This window comes from Petromyzon marinus, chromosome 2 (genome assembly GCF_048934315.1).
Source record: "Petromyzon marinus isolate PM22_M1 ecotype Great Lakes invasive population chromosome 2, UKy_Petmar_22M1.pri1.0, whole genome shotgun sequence".
NCBI classification, from domain to species: Eukaryota; Metazoa; Chordata; class Hyperoartia; order Petromyzontiformes; family Petromyzontidae; genus Petromyzon; species Petromyzon marinus.
The window spans coordinates 9,166,154-9,193,810 of NC_133668.1; the positions used below are offsets into that span (position 1 = coordinate 9,166,154).

At 42.7% G+C, this 27,657-nt stretch overlaps 2 protein-coding genes and 1 long non-coding RNA gene across 6 annotated transcripts; 1 reads left to right on the top strand and 2 right to left on the bottom strand.

Moving 5' to 3' along the window:
* Positions 1 to 266: 266 nt before the first annotated feature.
* COQ10B (coenzyme Q10B) lies at positions 267 to 5,021 on the bottom strand. The gene is made up of 5 exons (XM_032964542.2): positions 4,697 to 5,021; positions 2,863 to 3,048; positions 2,282 to 2,474; positions 2,054 to 2,155; positions 267 to 1,811 (listed from the first exon to the last, which is right to left on the bottom strand). Exons 1-5 carry the CDS (start codon positions 4,762 to 4,764, stop codon positions 1,644 to 1,646), a joined length of 717 nt encoding a protein of 238 aa, XP_032820433.1. The 5' UTR covers positions 4,765 to 5,021; the 3' UTR covers positions 267 to 1,643.
* A 2,268-nt stretch (positions 5,022 to 7,289) lies between these two features.
* SF3B1 (splicing factor 3b subunit 1) lies at positions 7,290 to 25,705 on the top strand. Of its 3 annotated transcripts, XM_076069447.1 has the most exons (25): positions 7,290 to 7,444; positions 8,873 to 9,054; positions 9,223 to 9,324; positions 9,616 to 9,730; positions 11,276 to 11,355; positions 11,778 to 11,960; positions 12,074 to 12,386; positions 12,514 to 12,729; positions 12,865 to 12,986; positions 13,348 to 13,548; positions 13,725 to 13,826; positions 14,178 to 14,357; positions 14,461 to 14,547; positions 14,727 to 14,997; positions 17,676 to 17,821; positions 18,189 to 18,339; positions 19,584 to 19,705; positions 20,023 to 20,244; positions 20,651 to 20,833; positions 21,078 to 21,189; positions 21,855 to 21,975; positions 22,272 to 22,403; positions 23,811 to 24,083; positions 24,486 to 24,702; positions 24,886 to 25,705. In XM_076069447.1, the coding sequence occupies exons 1-25, from the start codon at positions 7,417 to 7,419 to the stop codon at positions 25,042 to 25,044; spliced, it is 4,020 nt and encodes a 1,339-aa protein (XP_075925562.1). In that variant the 5' UTR covers positions 7,290 to 7,416; the 3' UTR covers positions 25,045 to 25,705. The 3 variants fall into 3 exon arrangements, with proteins under 3 accessions (XP_075925562.1, XP_032820388.1, XP_075925566.1); XM_076069451.1 differs by lacking the exons at positions 7,290 to 7,444; positions 8,873 to 9,054; positions 9,223 to 9,324; positions 9,616 to 9,730 and adding an exon at positions 9,765 to 10,781; XM_032964497.2 differs by lacking the exons at positions 11,778 to 11,960; positions 12,074 to 12,386; positions 12,514 to 12,729; ... (15 more) ...; positions 24,486 to 24,702; positions 24,886 to 25,705 and having other exon boundaries at positions 10,406 to 11,355.
* LOC142928923 (uncharacterized) lies at positions 25,425 to 27,648 on the bottom strand. 2 transcript variants are annotated; one of them, XR_012945235.1, is made up of 3 exons: positions 27,475 to 27,648; positions 26,873 to 26,993; positions 25,425 to 26,096 (listed from the first exon to the last, which is right to left on the bottom strand). It is a non-coding gene; the product is annotated as an uncharacterized LOC142928923 (long non-coding RNA). The 2 variants fall into 2 exon arrangements; XR_012945234.1 differs by lacking the exon at positions 27,475 to 27,648 and having other exon boundaries at positions 26,873 to 27,445.
* Positions 27,649 to 27,657: the final 9 nt, after the last annotated feature.

Sequence of the window (27,657 nt, forward strand, 5' to 3'; positions counted from 1 at the left end):
ACAAACCTTACTAATTGGCTGTCGGCAGGTTAAACGACACATTTATATCTACGCCAACCCAAAAACCTCTATTATGGATTGCCTATTAAATATTTTCCCTTTTAAGGCAGTTATTGATGCATGTTATTTTTGTGTTAACCGTGCACCACTAACACAGCATCACCAAATAATGTTTACTCGTCACAGTATTCCATCGGGGAGTTCACATGTTGAGTATCAGGTGCCCCTTGCTACACAATACAATTTGAAGTATATCAAGAACGCAGTTTTGTTAAAAAATCTTTTATTTACAATTTTTATTTAAAATGTTTTTTTTTTAATCACCACAAAAATGAAAGGGAAAAACGCAATGTGCCATACATATTAACAGAACATACTGCTTCTAAACAACATAACCCTGTAGTGTGCAACATCTATGGGAAAATGAAAACGTAAACACTGGATACCAGCGGTTTACATAACTGGTTAGCAACTACCAGCAGTATAAATTAACAAATAAATACTTGCACATTGTTGCATTTTACAAAAAGGCACATTAACCGTTGTTAAATAAAAACTAATAAATAAAAAACTAAAACTGCCAATGACCTATTTAAAAAGAATTAATGACCTTTTCCCAATCATGAGATAACACAAACAGGTTTTAAGATTGTATGCAATTGCTAGCAGCACCATTCATGCCAACATTTCAGATGAACATCAGATGGCATTGGAGTTCTTTTCATCAACTTAATGTCACGTCACACATTCATGCAAAAAATACTATCACCCGAAGATACTAGGAAAAAATCCCTTTTTAAAAGCTCAACATTTGGCTTTTTAAAATCTAAATTGGACTGGCCTGACCAAACTGACCACAACACTGTAAAGTTAAAATGTGTTATTAAACTCCATCTGCCATGCAGTCATATGGCAGAATTAACGACTGTTAGTAGCTAATGAGGCTTTACATATGGGAATTCAAAGTATTAAAGTAAATGTTTAAACAGAAACCTTTTCCCGGTTTACTTCAATGGACTTTCTAAAAAACATCTACAAAATAAAAGGTATATTTTATAAAACGAAATTTAACTCTGCATTGTGTAGCATTGATAAAATTGGAACATATTCAAATGTTTTGTCAACCATGCTTTGTTATAATACTGTAACATTGGTAAATGTGTTCGATGTAATTTTTTTAAAAGTTAACGAAAATGTTGCGAGCTTCATTCTTAATTCAAGATAAGTTTATCCCTGATCACATGACAGTAAAACTATGGACAGCACTCTTTAGAAAAGATAATGCCCTCTATCTAGGCCAGTTACATGATATTAAACAAATGGTCACTTTTTGCAGACTTTACCCCTAAATCAGTGATACCTTAAAATGAGAAATCTAAAATTGCATATGCATTGAAAATGTCACAGTACACGTTTACTTCTCTCAACGATGACCTCTGACAAAAACGCCTCTGGAAAAAAAAAACACAGTTTGTCGGGCGACTTCTGAAAAACTAAAAACAGGTATGGAACAAGAGTTGAATGTTTGCTTAGTTCGTTGCTTATATTGCACCCATCAAGTATATTTAATGTCATAAACAGCAGCCTCACAGTCGACCTATTTTGCCATCATGTAACTGTCCTCACACCCAACCCTTCTAAAATCAGGGTTGATGCACCGAGTCCATAACGAATCCTGATGGTAGCCCTCTCTGTGGCCCATACATCTTGGCAGCCCGACGCAGGAATGCTGTCACCATTTGCTTTACCACTTCATCGAAAAACATCGAGGCCATCTGGGAGTGAAGCAATGAGCGGAACTCAAAGGAGATCTGAATTGACAAAAAAAAGTCAAGTTAATTAATACAGGGCCAGAAATACCTCTTCAGTAAACCATTCTGCTGAAAGAAAATTTTGCCATTTAAAATGGCCAATAATAACATTAATCTTTGAATGTGAAAACAGTATTATACACCACTATGCATTCAATATTTACATTCAACAATTTACAGTTTTCCACTAGTATCCGATGCTAAGCCACATTTTGGTAGTTATTGGAATCAAATAAACATACCGAAAATTCAATTGTACACGACTCGGGATGGCCTGGTGCTCCACGTCCAAATCGCCACTCCGTCTCCAGATGATTGAACAGTCTTCCATCTGTGCACGTGGCCTGAGCATGGTGAGACAGTGGTGAGAAATGTAAAAATCAGGGGGAGTAGGTTAATACAAATACTGTCTTTATCAAAGAGGTGGGGTTGTGCATGGTCTTAGTAACAAGAAATAAACAAGACCATACCCGCACAATGTGTGGCTCCACCAGCGTCACAGTGGAGGAGTAGCTCTCCACAAGGGGTGGAAAGCCCACCTGGAGATCTGCACGCATGAACCCGGGTCGTCGGAACGTCACACGCGACCGCTTGCACCATGGCACAAACTCGCGGTAGGATTCAACGTTGGCAACAATTGCATACATCTGCTCCTTGGAATATCTGCAAGTGTACCCACACAAAAGTATATAATCAGTTTAAACACGGGCTCAACAAATATAATGGTCAATGTAATACTTGAGTGGATTACATGTTATCTGTTTTCCTCCACATGCTCACCTTGCCCTTAGTAACATAACAGCCAATAAACTGGATGCGGTTTAAGCCAGGCAGCCTTCAACAGTGATAAGGTCAGAGGACAAACAATTAATTGTCAGACATATCAGATCCTACAGAGTCAACTAAACTAAGCTGTGCCCAAAAATACTAATTTGGAGTCTCAATTTTAATTGTCCCCAAAACATTTACATAATCTAAACTCGAGCTTCACTCCGAAACTTTTTCCACCTCCAGGAACTGTGCATGAAGTAAAATAAACAGAGATCCTTACCCTACGAGATGCCTCTCAGCGTAGTCCTTCCGTTTGTCACCAAAAGGTAGCTTGGACAGAAAGGTCCGCGCGGGGACGGGGCTCATCACCGGACAAATGTTCGTTTTGCGCATCAAGACAGGGCTCAATGAGGGCGAACCCTGGCCAGGATGGCTCACCATTAAAATGCCACACGAGTGTAGGTACCTGTCAGACACACATTCATACAGATTGTCAGTGCTGCAGTCCTTCCAAACATTTTATAAATGCTAAAAACCATATGATAACATAACCCCCACAACCCACATACTATATAGGAAGATCCTCATGCAGCAGTTTCTTCACAAAAAGGCCATTTGAAAATGGTGAGCCAATTGTCATGAATTTCCCTCCACCACAAAGCACGAAAAGTTTTTTTATTTGAAATTAAATGGTTTTCACTAAAGTATTGTTTTTGGATTCGGCGCATTTAGGTTTATGTAATAAGCTACATTATAATTTCAGTCGCTTATAAATTCTTGGAAACTAATATATTTATAACAAAAAATACAAACTATGGTCAAATTCTGACCATAATACCAAAGCGTTACCTACCACTATAATACTATTTCCATAACATAAACGTTGATATTTAAGTGACTGAAGCTGTATATATCCACCTGATATGAAGAACATGTTCTCACATTTTGTTAATCAAAAATATTTCACTACAGTGCCTTCGAGGTTGGGTTTGTCGCAAATGGTATGTGTGGCACGCCTTGTACGTAACAGTGGTGCTAACTTTCAACATGAGGTCACAGAATTTCCTGGTAAGTAAATAATAAATTAAGACGTGCCCCTCCCCCGTCTTTCTCCTGGACAAGGCTTTGTCTCAAACCTGATGTCCCCAAATACCTCTATAGCCAACACATTAGCTGTTATTTCGCATAGCAGTTCCGATTTTTTTTGCATTATTTCACGATGTTAATAGGAACAAGTACATGTGTAATACCCACTTTAAAAAAAAGAAATTCAATGATGTTAATGAAAACAATGAAATGTATGGTTTTTAAGAAGACCTTAATATCAGCTCTTTTGCGTGTGGCTTGTTACATCGCATGACTGTGAGAGATGGCAGACACCATGGGGGAGGCCTTCATCCAGCTGTGGATGAATCATGTCTGATATGTTCCCAGCAATAAAATCAAACTTTAAAAAAAATGTATCGAAATAAACCAAGGCGCTCGATGCATTTCCCCATCAATCGCTCCAAGTATTGTTTGTGGTGACAATGTTGGACGTGGTGGCTGCTGCTGCTATAACAATAGTCTGCACGTTGCCTTGCTTTAGCGTGCCTCCTCCACAAGCCTCCCACGGCCATTATATAAGGGGCCACCCGGGATGGAGGTCACGGTGGGAAGTGGCGCCCTCTACCACATTATTCCGGTACACTCCACAGAGATCCCACGTACAAAGTGGGAAATAAAAAAAGTGCCACAAAAGGCAAAGAACGGCGCACGGCCGGAAAGGCATCGTTTTAAAACGAACGCTCGTACGCGCGTACGCCGACGATTTATCGGGGTACAAAGCTTCCGATTTGCACAGAAACATGTAAAAATAAAAAAATACATCTATGAGATCGTGACTCGATGTCAGATTTTTTTTTCCCCCACCCCCAAACGATCTCTTGCGCGGGGCTTACTCTCGTCGCCACCACCACCACTAACACCACCGACAATCCATGGGCCACACCATCCCAACACACCCTCCACGTCCAACACGAACGCCACCAAACCTACAGGGTCTCTCCCCCTCCACCACCCTCCACAACCACCATCACCACAGTTTCCACATCAAATCCCGACGCAAGCCTCACCGAATTCCGGCGCGGGGTCGCAGTCCCGCGTCGCACGCCACTCGGACGATTTTCACCCATTTGCTCATCTCTACGCTATTTCGCACACACAAAAAACCCCGACGACGACTACGACTACCACCACCGTTAATAACAACGGACTGTAATAACGACGGAGGTTGGGCACCGTGTCGATATCGCCGGCGAGATTAACAGCTGATGGAGGAGGAGGCCGCTGGAAGCTAAGAGCGGTGGAGGAGGAGGGAGGGAGGCGATCATGTGAGCTCGACGGCGGTGACGATGGCGATCAAGCACCTCCTCTTCCCCACGCCCTCATTCGTATTCAAATAAGGGCGTTAAAATACCTCTCCCATATGAAAAAAAACCCACCCACCTCTTCAAATATGTAGTCGAGTGGCTCTTTTAACGCGCGCGAGGATGGTTTTTATTTTGTTGCGAACCGGTTGGACGCTCCGAACCCGGCGTTTGATTCCCTGAGCTGCCACCGCTATTCAGTGGCCTAAAATGTGGCCCTAGATTTTGGTGTTATAATTTATTTATGTAGTTTATTGTAAAAAAAATTCGGTCAAAGTCCCTGTGATCACTGTTACATTGCATTTATGGCTTTTATTTTGGTGATTTCGAAAACGTTTTTTTGGGTTTTGGCCATGTTTTTGTTTATTGTAGTACGGAGTTAGACTGATGGCCTTAATCTTAGTTGTCTTGTGGTTATTTTGACTTGCATCCCACTGGGATTTTTTGCACACAGCGTTGGTGTACGGTGCTATTTCAGGAATATTTTTGATGTTTTTTCCCTGGATTTTCTGTTTGCACAGTCACAAAGTCACTTTAAGATGTTTTTCCTGTTCATGTTTTTTTTTGTTTGTTGCAGTTGCACCCGATTCAAGTGCCGAATGGCTCACGGGGCTATACCAAATAAATGAAACTATGTAAATGAAATATGTTGCGCTGTGTCCGTCTTATTGGCGAGTCGATCCCGTCGCTTGTTGTGATTGTCAGCGTTGTGTTCGGAGGAAGAATTGGCAAGTATCGAGATCTGCAAGGCACGACGAGGGGGGAGGGGGGTATAGAGAGAGTTGGTGGAATTTCCCTTGCTGTTCCTTACCGTTGAAGGGGCGCACAGATTACATCATTACAGTGGTTTACTTATATGGTCCACACTTTGTGTTGCGTGGCCACAATCGCACAACTGTGGCTTGGCTTTACATTTTCCATCAATGAAGATGTTGCGTATCGGCCTGCTGACGTCCTGATGCGGTTAATTGTAACACCGCCGGTGTATTCGAGAATTGTGAAAAGATGGGTTTCGATATTTGGTTCTTGAATTAAGGTGTTTTATTATGGACGTCCGCTTTGTTCCACGATGTTCGCCAGCGTCCTTCCAAAATGGGGTTGGGTGACTTGGTGATCCCAGAACGGAGATGGGGGGACGTGAGATGGCGGCGAGGGATAACACTCTTGAGTTCTTGGTTGATGATGTGTAGGTTTTTGTTGGCACAAAAAAATATACAAACTCACTTGCAGTTTGCACGTCTCTTGAGGATATTTGGTGGCAGAATGTTCGCCAGGGGATTGGCGAGTGGTCTTTTGTTCTGAACTCATGTCGTGTGTGAGAGTGAAAGTTGTAACGTTTGACGTTCTGAACTAGATCGGTCCTATCCGTGGATATTATCGCCGTGAATCTCGCACCAACAATCCCCATTGACTGGTGTGGTTAAGAACGGTCAATCTCCATGGCCGACAGTGTGGGGAGACCTTCATCCAGCAGTGGATTGACAATTGTCTCATGATTGCTGTATTTTTTAAAAAATGTCTTCACAAAACCCGTACTGTCCAACGTGAAGTATGGTCGCACGGCCCTGCACGGGCAAGGTCCTCATCCAACAGCGGATTGACAAACAAGCGGTACCATTTACGCAATACATGTGGAAACATTTATCAGTACACATTTCCATTTCGCCTCTCCTCTTTCGTGTCGCCGCAAGGTCGATGATCCAAGCTCGCTAAGCAAAATAAATGATCTTCATATATCGGTCTCTCCGCATACAAAAATAAATGATTCTAACACAACCCCAATGTAATGGCCTTCTGGCAGTGCATAATATCAGCAGCAAACTCTGGACCACTTTCACCACGAAGTATCTCGTCGACAGTCGGGCTCGTTTAGAGCACGCGCCATCATCCAGCAGTAGAACACGTGGAGTGCAGTTCTCGACTGGCACGTGACACGCGGTGCCCTGCCCCCTCCCACCTCCTGCCCTTTGCCCCCTGACCTCTCCCCTCCTCCTGCCCTCGCCCCTTTCCATCGACCCCTCCCCTTCGCTTCCCCTCTCGCCTGCCCTCGTTCCCTCCCATCGCCCCTCCACTCCCCTCCCCACCTCGTCCCCTCCATCACGCCCCTCCCCATTCTGACCTCGCCCCCTCCCAATCACGCCCCTCCCCATTCTGACCTCACCCCCCCCCAATCACGCCCCTCCCCATTCTGACCTCGCCCCCTCTCAATCACGCCCCTCCCCATTCTGACCTCGCCCCCTCCCAATCACGCCCCTCCCCTCCTGACTTCGCCCCCTCCAACATGCGATTTAAACCCCTAGTCCGCATTAGCAGCAGCGACGCTGCTTCGAAATGCCGTCGTCGCGCATGTGCATTGGGGATTCAGAACGCACGTGGGCTCGCTACGTCACGTCCGCACGTCGTCTCGCTTTCGCCGCGTTCACAAAATGGCGTCCCTCGCCAAAACCCGCGAAGGTAATGGACCACGTTCATCGTTACAAAGAAAAAAAGAGGAAACTTCACCGCACCGTTCGCGTCTTGGCTGCGTATCGCTTTGTTTTGCGTCAAACGTCGTTTCGCGCGCGTCGAGCTTTTTTTTGCGAGACGGCGGCCGCCTCTGTTGAGCCGTTTCGCGCTCCGGCCTGCGATTTGTGTGTCGCGAGGCGAAGCCTGCGAGTTGCCTGGGCGCGCTGCCTGATCGGGGCCCCCCTTTCCGCCGAGCACTTGGGAGATTCGCCATTGTCTCTTCCGACTGCGAGTGACCAGACTCCGGCTTTTATTCCTCAACCGTCACAGACCTCGTCGCCCGTCACCCTGATGTTTCGTTGGCGCCCTTGCATGTCGACCACCAGAGGCGTCTTATGGACTTCTTAGCCAAACCCTATCGCCAGCGACCCTCTGTTTTTTAACTGTTCTACCAGCAACCCTCGCCGAACACAGAGGCTCCTTCTCACAAGGATAGACTGCGGAATATTACAACCGCATTCGAGCCAGATAGACCCGTTCGCCATAGCGTGCTTATAACAGGCTTCGATGTTTTCCGTCCACGCTCAAACTCGTGTTGTGAAATGGCTGGCGTAGTTGTTTGTCCTCCTTGTTGCTAAAGCTGCAATCTGTTAATAAAAAAAACGGTGTTTTAGAATTGTGCGAAGGCTGTTAAGCACTACTTGCCCCGTATGAATGAGTAAATACAGTAATGTAAAATGAATTATAATTCTTCAGGAAGATATTTTGTGGTTACATATTTAACCAAATTATTTTCGTTTTTGAATATTCATGTGGTTCAGTATTTTAAATGTTCAAATTAACCTAAAATGTATTTTACAGGGTATTTTGGAAAAGTTCAAACAAGGGCGTTAAAAAAAGATGTTGTTGCTATAGAGTATACTACTTGTATGCGTGTAATACATTTGAATATTAAGGCCTTAAGTATTAGCACAAGCACCAATTGTTATAACTGGTAATATAGCATTTACACGTAACTAAATACAACTTTATTAATATTACGTAATAATGCTTTTTTATCGGTATGTCGGTAATTTGTATATATACAGTAGTACGTTGGCGCAGTGTTGATCGCACTAAAACCGGATATTCCGAGTTTTATTTCCGGCCACGGCTAACAATGTCTGAACTGGAAGTGCCCTCCCCCTCTCACCAATCCGCACTGACAAACGTGGTTGAAATATGGTCAGACAACCCCGATGACCGACATGGGCCGGGTTGGTAAATTACTATGCTGTACATTAGTAAGTTGTATACAGTGTATGTACTTGGATGCCTTCTGTTTAAAATATTTTAAGAGTAAAGCAATGTTACAACCAAATATGCATATACTGTAGCTTATGTATGCTCGTGCCTTAAATACCAGCTTTATTTGTTGATTTGTGTGGTTTTGTTTAGACATTGAGGCGCAGATCCGTGAAATCCAGGGCAAGCGCAAAGCCCTCGATGACCAACCCAAGGATGATGAAAGTGGCGTTGGGCTTGACTCAACTGGCTTCTTTGACCAAGAAATATATGGTGGTAGTGATAGTCGCTTCACTGGATACGTGACCTCTATTGCTGCCAATGAGGTGGAAGAGGTACGTCAGCGCTTTAATTTGATTTTCTACTGTTAATTTATGTTACTAGAATGGCAGCTTTTGTTAATATATTTATGTTACTAGAATGGCAGCTTTTGTTAATATATCGTCTATTGTTGACCAAGTCTTACGTGGTTTATGTGAATTAATATTGTTATCGTCCGGTAGGATGACGAGGATACTGTTTCTGCTACTCTGCCCGAAAATAAAAGAGCCACCTACCATGCACCTGCGGCACTTCTCAACGATATTCCTCAGGCTTCTGAGATGGTACGTATATAATACATTTGAACAAATTTTGGTATTGCCATACGTTTCTGTTGCTTTCGTGTAAAACTGAGTTGATAGTTACAACAAAAAAATCACCATATTTGTCACTGTCTTATGTTTGTCTTATTAGGAAATTTTATGAGGCACTTAATTATAATTGTGAGTGTATTCATTTCTGCACACTACTGCCAATGCAGTCCGTTAATTTGTATTTCATATGTTTACTGCTAAGTACTTTCTGTAAACAATTTTACTTGTAATTCACATGTGTTTTATACCTGTGTATTGTAGTTTGATCCATTTGCTGAACACCGGGCTCCTCGTATTGCTGACCGGGATGACGAGTACCGCATGCGCAGAAGGCAGATGATCATCTCCCCCGAGCGCCAGGACCCTTTCGCTGATGGTACGGAAATTTATTTTGTTTTGCTCCTAAATGAATAATGTTTGTGCTTATTTGTTTTGTGTAACTGCTGTGCTATGTGTTCTGTGTAAGCAAATGGGTTAACAAATTGACAAACCTCTGGGCAAACAGGATTTATACCAATTAAATCCTGAGCACTGGCTGTGGATTCTGGAATTTTATATGATGTAGCCACTGAAGAACATGCATTAGATGTTCAAGAAGCATATTTCAGTGTGAAATTCAGTCAAAACACTCATTAAGAAGTTTGTCCAAGATCCGAATACATTGCCCTCCTGAAAAAGTCTTGAGACTCGGTGAGGCTTTCCTGGATAAATAAGTGGCTGTTATTTTACAGTTGTGCTGATTGATCAGCGATGTGCAATTCGGTGGTCGTCTCCTAATTAGTTATCCTAGCTACATTGTTTTTTTGGCTGGCTTTGCTTTACAAATACAGATTGTCCTTTCTTGTCAGATTCAGTAGGTTTAGCAAGTTTATTGATGCCATATTTTCAGCATCCATTCCGGTGACTTTCACATTTGAAGTGGCCTATGGCCATCACGGTTGGCTGGTTTTGGGAGCACATATGGAAGGGCTGTGTTTGTGAGTTTGGGATAAAGTGCTACAAAGTGTTCACGAGCCCATACTAACTCTCCTCCTCAATTTCTCTCCTACAGCGGTTCTGCTTTGACAGACCAGGCTGAACAGGTGCAATGTACACGCCATGTGTTGAAGTAAAAAAAAAGATTTTTAAGTATAGTACGATATCAAATTGGCTTTGGAAATAATTTGTAGAAACGAAATTGGTTGGAATGTAAGTTCCCTCATTTACAGTAAGTTTGTGAATTCAGAATTAGTGCTATTTCTTATCAAACAAATTCTTGTATTAAGATACATGGTATTTTCCTTGTCAAGGTAAGGTTCCCAGTCACGTCACTTGATATTTATTTTCTAGCCCTTGCAAAGTGTTACTAATGCGATAACAGCTGATTTTCTAGGCTCCCTTCTCCACCTTGAAGCCGGGATGTGGTGAAGATCTCGACCTATCATGCCGTGCGTATTCTGCAGAGGAAGATAACCTCAAGGGTTTATTTATGTCATGCATCATGTGCCACCTTTGTGGCTCTGACTGAGAAGCAATGCAAAGCTGGCTAGGTGCAATCCAATGTAATGCATGTATGATGTGGTAGAATAATTAATTTGGTAAATTGTATCTCTTGTAAAGAGGTTTGAAATACTCTGCTTTATTAAATGTACAATTTATACATGGATCATTCAGACAGATACAATCTGTAAATTGCACCCAGCCAGTGCAAAGCCCCAGTTTTCAATACTACAATAATATTGGTTATATAAAATGTAAAAGTTGTAAAGCCAAAACAATGGGTCCAAGAACATGGATACATCTATCAGTTAGTGAATGGATACAATACTTGTTATTGTGTTAAATCCTGATAAATGACAATCTTGCTTGACCCACTCCAGTGAAATAGTTTTTCCGTACTGGACTCATGGTGTCTGGGCTCCCCGTGTGCTTGGTTTTTCAGGAGGGAAGACTCCAGATCCCAAGGCATTGGCCAGATCCTACATGGATGTGATGAAAGAGGCTCACCTTACCAAAGAGGAGGTACATTTCATCCGCTGTATTCACCTCCAATCACACTTTTACGTAAAAATAAACTCCTTAAAAAAAGCTTTTTTAAAACAACGGTCGAAAAGTACGTCAATGGCGCCTGAGACACGTGGCGCCTACTTTTTGTGCAAACAGTCCATACAAAAAATGTAATTGCTTGAAAGGAGGCAATTGGTGATTTGATGCCGATTTTGATACAGGCATGCATTGTCTCTGGATCTGAGTACGTGTGCAAAATTTGGAATTGATTGGACAACAGGAAGTAGACAAAATTTTGATTACAAGATTTGTCCACGACAAACACAAGTGAAGTTAAATAAAACCGTTGAATAAAAATTATTAGAAATTAATTTTCAGGTCTAAAACATCCAATGAATTTCAAGATTTTGACTGAGCTGTTGCACTTATGTTTACAGAAAGAGATCAGGATGCAGCTTGCAGACAAGGCCAAGGCAGGAGAGCTGAAGGTTGTGAATGGAGCAGCACAAACTGCCCCAAAAGAGCGCAAGCGGCGCTGGGACCAGACCGCTGACCAAACACCAAGCACCACACCCAGTACCACCCCTAAAAAGAAGATGTCTACTTGGGACCAGGCTGAGGTAGGACTTTTTATGCTTATTAAGTTATCGATGAATCATTTAATTATTAACAATGTTATGATACAGCTGGACACTTATTTATGATTGTTCTTCTCGCTTTGCTTATGCTGTAGACACCGGGTCACACACCGGGTCACACACCGGGTCACACACCAGGACACACTCCAGGCCACGCCACTCCTGGACACACTCCAGGGCACACACCCTCAAACAGCCGTTGGGATGAAACACCTGGGCGAGCGAAAGGAAGCGAGACCCCCGGGGCGACCCCGAGCACCCGCATGTGGGACCCCACTCCAAGCCACACGCCTGGTGGGAGTGCTACTCCAGGCAGGGACACTCCAGGTCATGCCACGCCCGGGCATAGTGGCTCCACACCCAGCAACCGGCGCAACCGATGGGATGAGACGCCCCGTACTGAGAGAGGTATGTTTTGCTCTTTCTTGCATATCAATAAAAAATAACCTCATTATGTTACCCTCAGAATGAAAAGAGTTTATTGTTGTGATCAATTTTATGCATTTGTCTAATGTGTTGTTCATGTCATTGTCAGAAACCCCGGGACACGGGAGTGGCTGGGCGGAGACGCCACGCACCGATAGGGGTGGCGAGTCTGCTGGAGAGACCCCCACACCTGGCGCTAGCAAGCGCAAGTCACGCTGGGACGAGACCCCTGTGAGCCAAATGGGGGGACAGACGCCAATCCTGACCCCCAGTGGAATCACACCCAAGGGAACCCCAGCCATGGGCATGGCCACGCCCACTCCAGGTATTCTGTTTATCAGCACACCATACTGTCGTCACAGTATATAACATTTTAATTCATGCTTTTAAAACTTTTTGCAGTTCTGAACACAAGTGGCTTTGTCTGCGTCACCTTTTTGACATGACGTGTAATGTGCAGGTCACTTGATGAGCATGACACCAGAACAACTCCAGGCCTGGAGATGGGAGCGTGAAATTGATGAGCGGAACCGCCCTCTCACCGATGAGGAACTCGATGCCATGTTCCCTGAGGGATATAAGGTAGCATGCACTGCACCCACAGACTTGTTGTGCTTCTACTTGTTTCTCTGACCAAATCACCTGGAATGCATCATTCTCATCGTGGATTGACAAATGGGCTGTACTTGTATTTGCTGGTATTAACTGAAGATTAAACATAGATATAACAATTATGTTCTGACCATGCCATAACTAACATTGAATAATCTTCCCATATAAATATTAATTTATCTCAACAATCTGCAAAGCTTGTCTAGATGTCAAGTTTATAAAAATGTATTTCTGTCATAAATATTGAACGGTTTCACACCTATCACGTCAAACTATAAAAGCAACACATGTACCTATACTTAACTGTGTTTACATTTGTGTGTGTGATTAGGTGTTACAACCTCCGGCAGGATACGTGCCTATCCGCACTCCGGCCCGCAAGCTGACCGCTACCCCGACCCCCATGGGTGGTCTCACTACGGGCTTCCACATGCAGACACCCGACCGCTCTGCCAAATCCGCCAATGATCAGCCCTCTGGCAACCTTCCGTTTCTCAAGCCTGACGATATGCAGTATTTTGACAAGTTGCTGGTGAGTTGGGTGTAGATATAAGAAACAGTAAATAAACCAGATTCTTGCTGTGTAATCATTTTGGTGAATTATTTAAGTCGACCCAAAAGGACCTTTGACCATGAGTTCCCTTGTTAACAGTGTTAAACATGTTCGGTTGTGTGTTGTGCCTTAAGTAACACAGTTGCTTTTTGCAGGTCGATGTGGACGAATCTACCCTCAGCTCAGAAGAGCAGAAGGAGAGGAAGATCATGAAGCTGTTGCTTAAGATCAAAAATGGAACGCCTCCAATGAGGAAGGTAATATACAATCGAATGCTTTCTTTCTGAAATGAGTATTGAGCCCATGATCATCTGTTTATAGTTCTGGGTGAGTGATGGAATTCCACATTCCTATGGGGATGGGGGGACAAGTCTATCCATAGGCTATCCACTTTACTTCCCCACAAAGTGGTATTCATTGTATTGACCCTGTAGGTATGATGGGTTGAATTAACTTGTAAGCAGCCTTACGATTACAAGCTGATTACTCTACTGATCCACCCTGTGACTTCTTTTCATGTGTACAGTGCTGTTTTCTCTAAGCAATGAGTGATAAACAGTGTAGGATGCAGTTTTAATTCCTGTACCCCTAAAACTTGTGTCTTCCAGGCGGCGTTGCGTCAAATCACAGACAAAGCCCGTGAGTTTGGTGCAGGTCCACTCTTCAACCAGATCCTGCCATTGCTCATGTCTCCAACACTGGAAGACCAGGAGCGCCATCTGCTGGTTAAAGTCATCGATCGCATTCTCTACAAGCTTGACGACCTTGTCCGCCCTTATGTGCACAAGGTAAGCAGATCCTGGTGCGCTCCTCAAAATGTTCTCACCCCAAGTATGTGCTGTTGTGTGTTAGTGTGCTGTAATTTCTGACCCGTTGACATTGTCTCTACAGATCCTCGTGGTCATTGAGCCTTTGCTGATTGATGAAGATTATTATGCTCGTGTGGAGGGAAGGGAGATCATTTCAAATTTAGCAAAGGTGAGTTAACTGCATTAGTAATTTGAAAACATTTAATGTTACACATTTTATGAGAAAAATAAACATTGAAGATCATGAGCAGTGTTCCCAAAATGTTTTTCTTTTGCTGTGTATTTCTCACCGTGTTTCCCCAAATCAGTTTTTGTCAGTGAATGACATCTCTGGCTTGCCTCCCTTAGGCTGCCGGCTTGGCCACGATGATTTCCACCATGCGTCCAGACATCGACAACATGGATGAATACGTGCGTAACACGACAGCGCGTGCCTTTGCCGTCGTCGCCTCTGCCCTCGGCATCCCCTCGCTGCTGCCTTTTCTCAAGGCTGTGTGCAAAAGCAAGAAGTCATGGCAGGCACGCCACACCGGAATCAAGATTGTACAGCAGATCTCAATCCTCATGGGCTGTGCCATTCTGCCTCACTTGCGCAGTTTGGTTGAGATCATTGAGCATGGTGAGTACAATATCAAGCTTGATTGTTAATTTTATGGTTTATTTGCAGTTGATTTTTGTAGGTCATAATTCATAATCTGGTTTATGTTGGTCCATTCGGTAATTCGGCATTATCCATATTAGAGGTTTTTGGGTTAGATCGCGTAAATATAAATGTGTCGTTAAAACCCGCCACCACCCGACATGGCCAACTAGTAAGGGTTGTCATGTAAATAGAACACTTGTACAGCACACCGGTGTGTTGGAGAGCCAAGCCACAACATTTACAATCTGAGTACGACGTTTCGCCAGTAATTACAACTAGCTTCATCAGGCGACAGCCAGATTTGTGGAGAAGTCTTACTGTTTCGATTTTTTATATAGAGGCGTAGATGTGTTGACCACCCTTCTGTGCTCTTGCACAATGATTGGGGGGGCGGGGTTACTTAGGCAAAATACATTATGCATGCGCATTATGCGAGCCCTTTGAACTTGTCCTTCCTGTCTATTGTTGATTAAAATAGCCCTACCAATGGTAATCCCTATTGAAATACGCTGCCCTTTGTAGGCAAGCATTTAAATAATGTATTATTTGATGATTCGCTTCCATGCAGCACTAAGACGTTAGCTATCCGAATGGTTAAAGTTATTTTTATTTCTTTCAATTTCGGTAGATTCTCTAATTAGTCTTGGCCAGTAGTAGCTAGTTTTGCACAAAACTTCAACATCAAAATCAATTGAGTGTCCTTGTTGGCACGTGTGTTCTGCTACTGCTGACAGTGGCATTTGGGAGAATTTAATATTTCTCTGATGTTATTTTAGTCTCGTGCTGATCATGCCCAACATAACATTTACCACACGTGCAGTTAATCCTGTACACACCTGTTGATAGTTTCGGTAATACATCTTTTGTACCAAATATTAGATTCTGTATTTTGTACCATGCCAAATCTGACTCGAATGTTTTGTTTTTCCAAACATCTGGCTAGTTTTATCAGTTACTCCAACAATGTACGGTATTTTTATCGTTTTAATTACTTGGGCAGTTTCAATGCTCTTGTTATTTGATTTGGTTTTGGTATTCAATGCCCTGTTGATTTGTGCATCATTGTAACCGTTCATTTGTAGCGCTTTAACATGTTGAATTTCACTTCTCAGACTCACCATCTGACACTTTCTTAGCTCGATGAATGAGCGTCTTGATTAGAGCAGATTTCTTTGCAGGGTGATGGTGTGACTGCATTCAGATAGGCGTCAGTATGCGTTTTCGGTAAACACTGTTATTTTACCATTTCTACCCCGTCCGAGCAAAATATCCAGAAATGGTATAGTTCTGTCAGCTTCCACTTCCATGGTGAACTGGATGGATGGGTTTTATAAATGCGTTCAGTGTATCTTTGCCGTGTGTCCAGACCACCAATGTGTCATCCACATATCTAAACCACGCAAATGGTTTGTGTGCTTGAAGCTATTGCTTTTGTTTCAAAATCTTCAACGTACAAGTTCGCTATCACAGGAGACAAAGGAGAGCCCATTGCTGCTCCTTCCTTTTGTTTTTAGAAGTCACCTTGCCACAATAAGTAGGTGTTATTTAGACAGTGTTCAGTTAGTCTTGGGATATCTTTGGCTAAACCATTGTTTGTTACCAGAGTGAATAATTTAATTGACTCGTTGACCGGAACCCTCGTGAACAGAGAGGTCACATCAAAACTTACGAGAATATCATTAGGATTAAGCTTAATATCTTTCATTATATTTACGAGATGTTCAGAGTTTTTGATGAACAAATAGGTCCTACCGATGTAGGGCTGTATTTTTTCGTCACGTATTGTGCTAATTTGTACGTGGCAGAGCCTATTGTACTTACTATGGGTCTTAATGGGACATCAGGTTTGTGAATTTTTGGTAGCCCATAACGGCTTGGTGGTTTTGATGCCCTTGGTTTGATCAGGTATTGCTCTTCCTTGGAAATTGATGACTTGGCAATGATTGCCGTTGTTTTACGTTCCAAGGTGCTGGTTGGGTCTCGTTTAATTTTAAGGTAGGTACCTTAATCGAGTGAATCTTTGATTTTGTTATCATAGTCCTCATGGGGCATCACAGCAGTCCATCAGCCCTTATCAGCAGCAAGAATTTGGATATCTTTATTTGCTCTCAATTCTCTTAAGGCGTTTGCTTCACTGAAGTTAATATTTGTTTTTGGCACTTTTATGTTCTCAATAATTTTGGCAACCTCGTGCTAGTTATCTCAGCTTGATTGAGGGAGATGTCTAACTGCTGATTCCACTTCAGCAATGATCTCATCGACAGGGATTGTACGTGGGGCAACAGCAAAGTTAAGCCTTTTAGACAAGACTGAAACCATATCGCTGGATAATTCAACGTAAATCATGTTAATAACCGTTTTGTTTATTAAATGTTCATTTTTAGTTGGGAGTTGTTTGTTAGTCTCGCAAATTTGTTAATTTGTGTAGTGTTAGTTTGGTTAGATACATTATCAGCTGATTGCTGTGTAATTGTGTCGATTATATTCCAGTGATCTGTAAAAACACTTACTCATTTTTACGTGTAAGGACAGTGATTTAGAAGTGTGACTTAGTTCACGCATTATTATGCCAGACTGTGTTTCTGTGAATATCTGCTTACACTGAACTGAACGCACGTAAAACATTTTACATCAACACTTATCTGTGCTTGCAGGCCTAGTTGATGAGCAGCAGAAGGTGCGAACCATTACTGCCCTGGCTTTGGCTGCTTTGGCTGAAGCTGCCACTCCCTACGGCATTGAATCCTTTGACTCCGTTCTCAAACCTCTCTGGAAGGGCATCCGACAACACAGAGGAAAGGTATGACTCCATACGTTGGTTTTATTACTTTTGATTTACATTGCCTCGAGTACGTTGCTTTGTTTTTTATGCAAGGTGCTCCTGAAATGCATTCACTGATGTGAGTGTGCTCTATAAGCAAAGTATTTTATTGACATAACTGAATGTTATAGTGAGATAGTTACATTTGCCATCTTAAGTAACAGCTTTAGGTTCTTACATTGTTCTCTTATATGGCCTATATTTTTAGGGCAAATAGTTTGGTTTTATAATATTTGCAAACTTTGTCTATACTGTCCATATTTTTGTTATTACTGAATGTAGCTTTGAATGTCAAATGCTTTAAGGAAGTAATAATGGAAGCAATGCACATTTTATTTGTGTGTAGGGTCTTGCTGCCTTCCTCAAAGCCATCGGTTACCTTATTCCCCTGATGGATGCCGAGTATGCCAACTATTACACCAGGGAGGTGATGCTTATCCTCATCCGAGAGTTCCAGTCTCCTGACGAGGAGATGAAAAAGATTGTCCTAAAGGCAAGTATGCATTCTTGTTGTTGGTACCGAGAGACAGTCTGCTTTTTTTGTCCGTTCAGAGACTCAATATACAATATATGGAAAATAACAGGCATGGTCACTGGTGGTCACATATTGTTTAAAAAAAAACACCCAGCCCAATCACACAGGAGAAAAAATATTGTTTAAAAAACACATTGCTCAATTATGTACTGTTTTATAATTATGTAATTGATCATAATTAGTTTTTCTGTGGGACAATTCAGTTTTGCAATGTATATATTTTTATATAAAGTAGCCAAAGCAAGTATCATTGGTATGTTCAGACGTGCTTTGCAGAACAATACATTGTTTTTGAAACGGGATGTGTGGGGGATTGAACTTGTTGAAGACCCACTTTGTAACAGGAAACCTAATGCTAATGTGAGACTCGAGAGTATAAGGATATTGCTTTTCTAGGAAAATGTAACAAAACACCTTGTTTATGCTGCTGTGATGTGCGCGTGAGACTGTTTTTTAGCTAACTTTTTAGCAACTGCAGGTTGAGGTAATGTTTTACCAAGGATACATTTAATTTAAGCAGCCTACTGAGTTCATTCACATCACTACAAAGCAGAAACCCACTGTGACATAGATGCATTAATTCGATCTGATTTAGAGGATATGCTGTGAAATTTGAAAATTTAATAGGTAAAAAAATAAGTGAAGCCTGTAATCACAAAAACATACATATATTAAAGCACAATTATGTAATTCTTAGGATGTGGCGATGTAGGTTATAATGCTGATCTTTCTATCACAATTACTGTTTTTTACTTTAAAACTGAATACCTTTCTGTGATGTTAATGATGTGTCAACTAAAAACCATATCTTCAAATGTGTTGTACTCCATGATGATTTGGTTAGCATTTCGGCTTCAGGTTTACAGTTTTTTTTTGTCTTAACGAGTCATGGTGGAAAAGCCACCATGCTTTTATCTTGCAGTGATTGATCTTTGGCTGTGTCTGGGGGAAAAATGCCAGCTAGTTCCAAGAGTTCCATCCGTAACGTGGAGATTTATAACTCTAAATCCAACACTGGTCATTGTCACACATTGCTGTAATTTGTGGGAATAGCTTCATGAATACATTACATATCATTCAAGAAGAATTGTGAATGCATATTAGACAAATGTGAATATTTTAAAAATCTTGAGTTGACACACACAGCTTTCCTTCTGGCCAAATGTCCGTTAAGGCATGCTTTCATTTTCATGTGAACACAGGTAGTGAAGCAGTGTTGCGCCACAGATGGTGTTGAGTCAACCTACATCAAGACAGAAATTCTGCCACCATTCTTTAAACACTTCTGGCAGCACCGCATGGCCCTGGACCGGAGGAACTACAGACAGGTAATTGCGTGTGAGGGGAACACTACCCATCGAGCCAGTGATATGTTGTTCCTTAGCCATTGTATTTTAAAAACAAATATTATTTCGTATCATTGGTACCTTTAACCATTTTCAATTCAGAATGCAAACATAGAATGAAACACATCTATTTTTTTAATTACTTATTCAACACAGAAAAATTATAGAAACTGCATGAATTCTTGTTAATGTTTGATTTGTAAATATTTTAATCGCCTGTTTTTGCAAGTGTTATCTTAATGACGGTACCATTTTATAACTTAGTTTGTGTGTTTTCGCGCTCACTTGACCTCGTTCAGCTGGTGGACACGACGGTGGAGCTGGCCAATAAGGTGGGTGCGGCGGAGATTGTGCAGCGCATTGTGGACGACCTGAAGGATGAGGCAGAGCAGTACCGCAAGATGGTAATGGAGACGATTGAGAAGATCATGGGCAACTTGGGTGCAGCCGACATCGACCACAAGCTGGAGGAGCAGCTCATCGACGGCATCCTCTATGCGTTTCAGGAGCAGACTACCGAGGTCGGTCTTCCACATTCCCATCAGCACCACACGCACACTGCCGCCTACACCTGGTCACTCGGTGATTGAAGCATATACAGAGCTCAAGTGACCGCTATTGTCTCTTGTGAAGGAAACCTGACAGAACAAAGTGCTATATTTCATGATATGCTGTAATATTTAAGCTGGGCGACTTGAACATTTGACCAAATTCACTCCTAATATACCATTATATTGCAAACATAAGCAATCTCTTCAAGAAGTTCAATAACTAATATTGATTACTAAGCTGTGACAGGTGTAAATTTAAGATCTCACATTTGAAAATATGTTTCCGTTGACATGCATTGTCAGTGCATAATAAAAAAAGCAGTGGAACTATTCGTGAGCAGTTGATGGATCATTGTTCATTGTGGTTGTTTTGCAGGACTCGGTGATGCTGAATGGGTTCGGCACGGTGGTGAACGCCCTGGCAAAGCGCGTGAAGCCTTACCTCCCCCAGATTTGTGGTACTGTGCTGTGGCGCCTCAACAACAAGTCTGCCAAAGTGCGGCAGCAAGCCGCCGACCTTATCTCGCGCATTGCTGTTGTCATGAAGACATGCCAGGAGGTGAGGGCCAGAGCCAAAATGGGTGTTATTTTTGTCCTGTCATGTGAGAAGGAGACGGCACCCTTGAGAGTGCAATGTCTATATATGTCTTGCAGTTTAACTCAAACGTCTTTGGTTGTGCATGACCGCAGTTGATAAACAGAAGACGTATTCAACTATGCACATGTGTTTACACAAGTTATGATTGATAACATTTCAGGCACATTGTAGTATGCCTTAACATTCCGGGTTTGTGTGCTTACAGGAGAAACTAATGGGCCACTTGGGAGTGGTGCTCTATGAGTACCTCGGAGAGGAGTACCCCGAGGTACTGGGCAGCATCTTGGGAGCCCTCAAGAGCATTGTCAACGTCATTGGTTAGTTTACACTTACCTAATTGAGTGGCTGTTGAGTTACGTTTCATAAGAATCATCCGTCATCTTGTCTGGACACAGAAACGCAGCACTAAAATATACACTGTGTCCTGTTTTTAGTTTTGAGACCTAAACATTAAACATTGGATGTGTTTTGTAAAGTTGTCCAAGTGAATTGGACATGAGGAAAACAACCCCTATAATCATCATTAGACCTCCTTTGCCAGTACCAAAATATAAGAATAGGGTTTTTCCCCTTTTTTCTGGCAACAAAACTGAAACCTTTTTACGAGGATTCATGTCTGCATTAACCACAATACCTGCAGTCAACATACAAACAAAAAACATACTATGATAATATGTGCATTGTCCTTTAAACTGATTGGTCCACACCAAGGGATGGCTTTCTTTTGAGCCTCGACCAATTGGTGCTCGACCAGATAACGCCTTTTGGCATATATTATCATAGTATGTTTTTTGTTTGCATTTTGACTGCAGGTATTGTGGTTAATGCAGACATGAATCCTTGTAAAAAGGTTTCAGTTTTGTTGCCAGAAAAAAGGGGAAAAACCCTATTCCTAACCCCTATAATGAATAGATTTTCGTGTTTTTTACATCAGGTTCTTTTTAAATGTTTTCACAGCCACTTTGCTTTTCCTGTCCTACAGGTATGCATAAGATGACGCCCCCCATTAAGGATCTGTTACCTCGTCTGACCCCTATCCTGAAGAACCGACACGAGAAGGTGCAGGAGAACTGCATTGACCTTGTGGGCCGCATTGCCGACAGGTACCTCCTCCGGGCAGCATGACGTTTCACAGCAAATTCATAAAACATCTAATCCTCCGAGCTTTTTTGAGCTCTATAAGCGGCCATTGCGTTTACTGGGGTTTGCTAATTTCTTGTTAATACTCGAGCAACATGAAGAGTGGCTATATTGCTCCGTTGATTGCAGCGTTGATGTCTCCAGATAATGTTTCACAATTTCTCATTCAGTGTTTTAGTAAGCAAAATATGTGGATAATTTGCTTTGTTGCACGTGCATCACTTTGCTAGTAGCTAATTCACTTTGCTGTGGGTCTCAGGGGGGCGGAGTACGTGTCTGCACGCGAGTGGATGAGGATCTGTTTCGAGCTGCTGGAGCTGCTGAAGGCCCACAAGAAGGCCATCCGCCGAGCCACTGTCAACACCTTCGGCTACATCGCCAAGGCCATTGGGTGAGTGACCAGCAGCCATAGTGTGCTGTACTTTGGGCATTCACTCACCAGTGTTATATAGTCTGCTGAAGCATGTGTAAATTATAATTAATCGTCCATTCTAGGGGTGGAACACTTGCATTTGTAGTGTGTTATTACAGAGGCACACACTATTGTTTGAGGCAATGCGTTTAATAAACAACCTCACTAATCACTGAGTTGTACATTATAGTGTGGCTATACTGTTCCTAGACTGTTTGCTATGTGTGTGAGTTAGCTGAACGAACGGGCCAGCCCGCACATACGCTGCCTGACTCACGATCCCCAGCTAAGACTCTACGGCAGGGGTGGGGAACCTTTTTTCTGCCAAGGGCCATTTGGATATTTATAACATCATTCGCGGGCCATACAAAATAAAATTTATGTTGCTATGAAAAAAGCTTCCAGATTTATTGAATTTCGAGTCGTGCGGTTGCCTTGGCAGGGCCAGATTAAATGATTTCGCGGGCCTTATATGGCCCGCGGGCCGGACGTTCCCGACCCCTGCTCTACGACGAACGAGCAGCGAAGAACGTTGACCCCTTGAGTTGATCCCCACGAACGAGCCCCGAATCCCCGAACGCGCTCCCCCTTGGCCACGGCCCCACCCCTTGCTGTATCAAGGACGGCGCCCCCGCTTTCGGCCACGTGTTTTTAACTCCTCCAATCGAGACACCGCTTCAGGTTACGTGCCCTTGACTCCTCCAATCGAGGCCCACTTCCGTTCACGTGCCCTTAGCTCGTCCCGGCGCTCCTCCAGCACTGTGGCTGGCGCGACCCACAGAGACATCTACCTGTCTTTACACTTACAGTAGTGGCTGTATTCACGACACTACACTGGTGACTGTACTGTGCTACGTATTTGGGGACCCTGAATTAATTTCCCAGTCACCACTAACATCAGTGGGTGTTTGTTATCTGAACCGGCCCTGTACCACCCTTCCCCCTTTGCAAACCCACACTGACCAGTGTGCTCAGGTATGGGCATACAACCACAATAGCAGGCATGAGTAGCAATTATTCAGCAGTGGATTGATAAAGGGCTGTAAATCTTTAAGTTTTGTGTTAAACTGGCAGAAAGTTATTTAAAATGACAATGATTATTCTACAGTGAACCCTTGTTTTGTAGTGTTTTATAAACTGTGCATTAATCGACTTTGTGTGCTGAGATGGTCATGTTTTCTTGAGGTTTTTTTTTTACCTTTTTCCAAAATGTATCGTGAATGTCATGAGACGACGGGGCTATTCATTTGTATCTTTCATAAAGCAATACGAAGAGCAGTGCAAAAACCCTCATCGTTTTGAGAACAGCTCAAGGAAGCAGATATCATAGAACTACATCTTGAGATTTATCTTGAACCTTATCCCCTAATACCCTCTGCCCTACAGGCCGCATGACGTTTTGGCCACACTGCTCAACAACCTGAAGGTGCAGGAGCGACAGAACCGCGTGTGCACAACCGTGGCGATCGCCATCGTGGCCGAGACCTGCTCTCCCTTCACAGTGCTGCCAGCGCTCATGAATGAGTACCGCGTGCCCGAGCTCAACGTGCAGAACGGTGTGCTCAAGTCGCTCTCCTTTCTGTTTGAATACATTGGAGAGATGGGCAAGGACTACATCTATGCCGTGACACCTCTGCTAGAGGATGCCCTCATGGACAGGTAGGCACGAAATGTCCTGATTTTGAAATATTACCTGTTGACCAGTGAAACAATAATGGGTGGCTTTGAATGTTGGGGTATTGGACTTTATCTATGCTGTATGTGTACAGTTTTAAGCATAAACGTTTGCCTTTATTTTAAGGAGAAACTTACGTCGTCATACTGTTTTGTGTATGTCATGTTCTGTGTACTGGGCCATAGTTTGTCAATATTAGTAACCCTCAGACCCCGTAAAAACAACCTTTAATTTAACTGCCCATAATTATACTTATGACCCCAAGCAACTTTAAATGCTCTTGCAATAATGCTGGTTCTTTATTATTCTAATGCCTTACTAGTATCGAGGCGGCTTAAGTCACTGTAACCTAACCTTGATGCCGATAATTGTGCGCCTGCCCACAGAGACCTTGTGCACCGGCAGACAGCCAGTGCAGTGGTACAGCACATGTCACTGGGTGTGTATGGATTTGGATGTGAGGACGCTCTCAACCACCTACTCAACTTCGTGTGGCCAAACATATTTGAGACGTCTCCTCATCTGATCCAGGCTGTGATGGGCGCTCTGGAAGGCATGCGTGTATCTCTGGGACCATGCCGCCTGTTGCAGTATGCCCTGCAGGTAACAGCATATTTAAGGAGTTGTATAATATTGTTATTCAATTCACTGGATAATAAAGCAGCACATTAGCAATGTTTGTGTGTACTTGACAATAAGTTAAAATTACAATTTTATAGATACCTAAGTTCTGAGTAGCAATAATCATAAATCGTGTGCTCTTTTTATTGTTTTGTGAATTTTCAGGGTTTGTTCCATCCAGCGCGGAAAGTGCGTGACGTTTACTGGAAAATCTACAACTCCATCTACATTGGCTCACAGGACGCACTTATTGCACACTACCCACGTATTGTCAACGACGAGAAGAACATGTACATCCGTACTGAGCTTGACTACTTCGTATAATGGTGGTGATGGTAGAGCCGAGTAATCTATCGGGAATAGACCTAGCAAGGTTCATATTTGAAATCTGCTTAACGTCTTGATCCTGATACAAATGTGTCACTTTTTTAATTTCTATTGTGATAAGCATTGTGCTAAATTTAGACTGATAATTACTGTTCCTTTGGATTTTTTTAAATTGGTATCGATTATTTCTGTGGATGAGCCTCGTGATGTTTCGTGTTTTAGGCCCAAAGTTCCAGGGTAATGCTGTCACAAAAACATGGGAAAAAAGCCCGTATAATCCATATTTGTTTTGGCCTCTATGTAATGCATCCACTCTGAAGAGCTTGTTTAATTGAATATCCAACACATTTTACATAAGAACTGACTGCAATAAAGAGTTTTGTAATGACAGGTAAAAGTTGCATTTATTGTACAGAACTTCAGTTAAGTACACCAAGGATAACTACATTTACAAGCATCAGCTGTGTAATAACTTGGTTTTTATGCTCTGGGTAACTGCAAAGTTTGCATATGGCACCCTAATTGCATGACATTTAACTTTCTCAACAATACAGGTGTAGTGTTAAAACATTTTCTGTTTGTTAAAGCTTCATTTGTAGATTAGCAGTCTTTAAAAGTTGTTTTTGCTGCTGCACCAATAAACGTGAACAAAATGTGATGTTTGTTTTGTTTCGGTGTGAAGCAAAAATACTAAATTGTATTGATTGAAAAGCTGCCAGTTCTGCGATGGTGCACACAACACCAAGGCTATGTCCAAGTAGGATGTGTTCAAAATAAAAGAATGGCTTTTATACATTTAACCATCAATTCCAACAGCTGCAACTAAGGGTTACCCATAAGTAGATAATGTAGTCATAATAAAAACGCTCAGATGGTGCATTCAAATTTTAATAACCTAAAGAACACTGAAGCCAGCCAGATGAAAGCATAGTCTTGAAAACAAGGTGGACGAGTCGTGTGGAGTTGCAGTAATTTTGAACCGTCTTTGTCAGACTGCAAGGACATTGACAAGTTGCCATTAGGGTTCGTCCATAAATGACGTCACGCACCTGGGGGGGGGGGGGGTCAGACATTTGTGACGATGTGTGACGGGGGGGGGTTTGAGAACTGTCACGTCAAAATGCGCAACTTTAAATAAATATAGAATTGTTATAACAACACTCCAACAGTGCAGCGCCACATTAAATACGCACTACAATGACAATAGTTTAAAGCGATTTGAAGCACGTTTTACTTTCAAAATGGAAATATTGTTTGGGGGGGGGGCAGCTTTGTGACGTCATATTTGATGGGGGGTCTGACGAGGGGGGGGGGTCAAAAATCGTCCAAAATCGCGTGACGTCATTTATGGGCGGCCCCTTATCACCTTTGCTTACACCGCAGTTTGTGTTCAATACATGGTTCGTGACATTTGCAGGCATCCGATGCTGAAATTTAAAGTTAATTTAACTGAAATGTAGATTTTTTGCTACATGACAAGTCAATGCGACCTAATCCATTTTGAGCTCAAATTGCATTGTGCACGTGATGTTATTGTTCCAGACATAGATTGCTGGAATTTGCCATTTTGGCGTTTTCTAGAGGTTATTAATAACTGAAGGTGAATATATTGTACAGTATTCGTGATTAAACATGATTCAAATGGCAAACACTCCACGATATACTACACCCATCATACCTTTATAACTCCCTGCCTTAGCACTCCCGCTATATTTTTCACCTGATGACGATTGCTTGTGTTGCGATCGAAACCACGTGATATTTTTATTATTTGTTCTATTTTACGTGGCTTTTCCGAAAGACCCAAAGAATATAAAAATAGTACCTTAAGTGTCGGATCAATAAGTGCTATAACGATGTCTTCATGAAGCAGCTGAATCACATTGCCTTGGTTATTTGCCATATGCCAATGGACACGTTGGTAAACTTGGTATGTTTCTGCAAGACTGGAGGGGAAAAAAAGCGTCAGTTTGTGAAACTGCCAAACGGCGTGTTGGTCGCAATTGCTTTCGCGTCCCCAAATAGTATAAACATAAATAATATTTGGTGGTGCTGTTTTTGACTCCTATCGCTACCATATTGGGTTCTTATTTGGGCGTGGAAGCAAAACTATCGCCTTGTCTGCTTAGCACATGGGCTCTTCGGTGAAAGGCGATTTGCACCCGGCAAACCCTACCTAACGTGGCTCGTTTTGAATAGTTGCAAGGAAAATCAACCTGGCACACAACTCTCCCCCCCATACCCCCCCCCCCCCCCCAGTATATTGTGCGCACAGGGCTTTTACAGCCAAAACATGGCAAGGGCATGCGGGGGAATTAATTATTATTTTTGTCACGAATACATCGTTACGTAATTCCAAAATCAAAGCCTTGTAAAACTCTTTTTTACCACCCCCCCCCCCCCCGCTTAGATTTAGCGTTTCAAAACCTTGCTGTAGGATCCAGAGGTGGTACAAAAGAAAAACCCTTCGTGCTGGTAAGGCGTGTGGGAGGGGGGGGGTCCGAACGTGCGCGGAAGCTCAAGAAACGCGCTGCCGGCCGCGTCACCGTTACGACATCGACCTCCACCAATCGACGCGCGCCTCACCGGGGTGGGGTAGGCGGGGCAACC

Excerpts from the sequence above, each read along its gene's own strand:
- SF3B1 (XM_076069447.1), top strand. The coding sequence starts at position 7,417 with ATGGCGTCCCTCGCCAAAACCCGCGAAG. Across the intron at positions 12,730-12,864 it reads CATGGCCACGCCCACTCCAG|GTCACTTGATGAGCATGACA; the intron begins GTATTCTGTTTA and ends TGTAATGTGCAG. Across the intron at positions 19,706-20,022 it reads ACCGGAGGAACTACAGACAG|CTGGTGGACACGACGGTGGA; the intron begins GTAATTGCGTGT and ends GACCTCGTTCAG.
- COQ10B (XM_032964542.2), bottom strand. The coding sequence starts at position 4,764 with ATGAGCAAATGGGTGAAAATCGTCCGAGTGGCGTGCGACGCGGGACTG. Across the intron at positions 3,049-4,696 it reads CGACCCCGCGCCGGAATTCG|GTACCTACACTCGTGTGGCA; the intron begins GTGAGGCTTGCG and ends TGTGTCTGACAG. Across the intron at positions 2,475-2,862 it reads GCTGAGAGGCATCTCGTAGG|ATATTCCAAGGAGCAGATGT; the intron begins GTAAGGATCTCT and ends GTACACTTGCAG.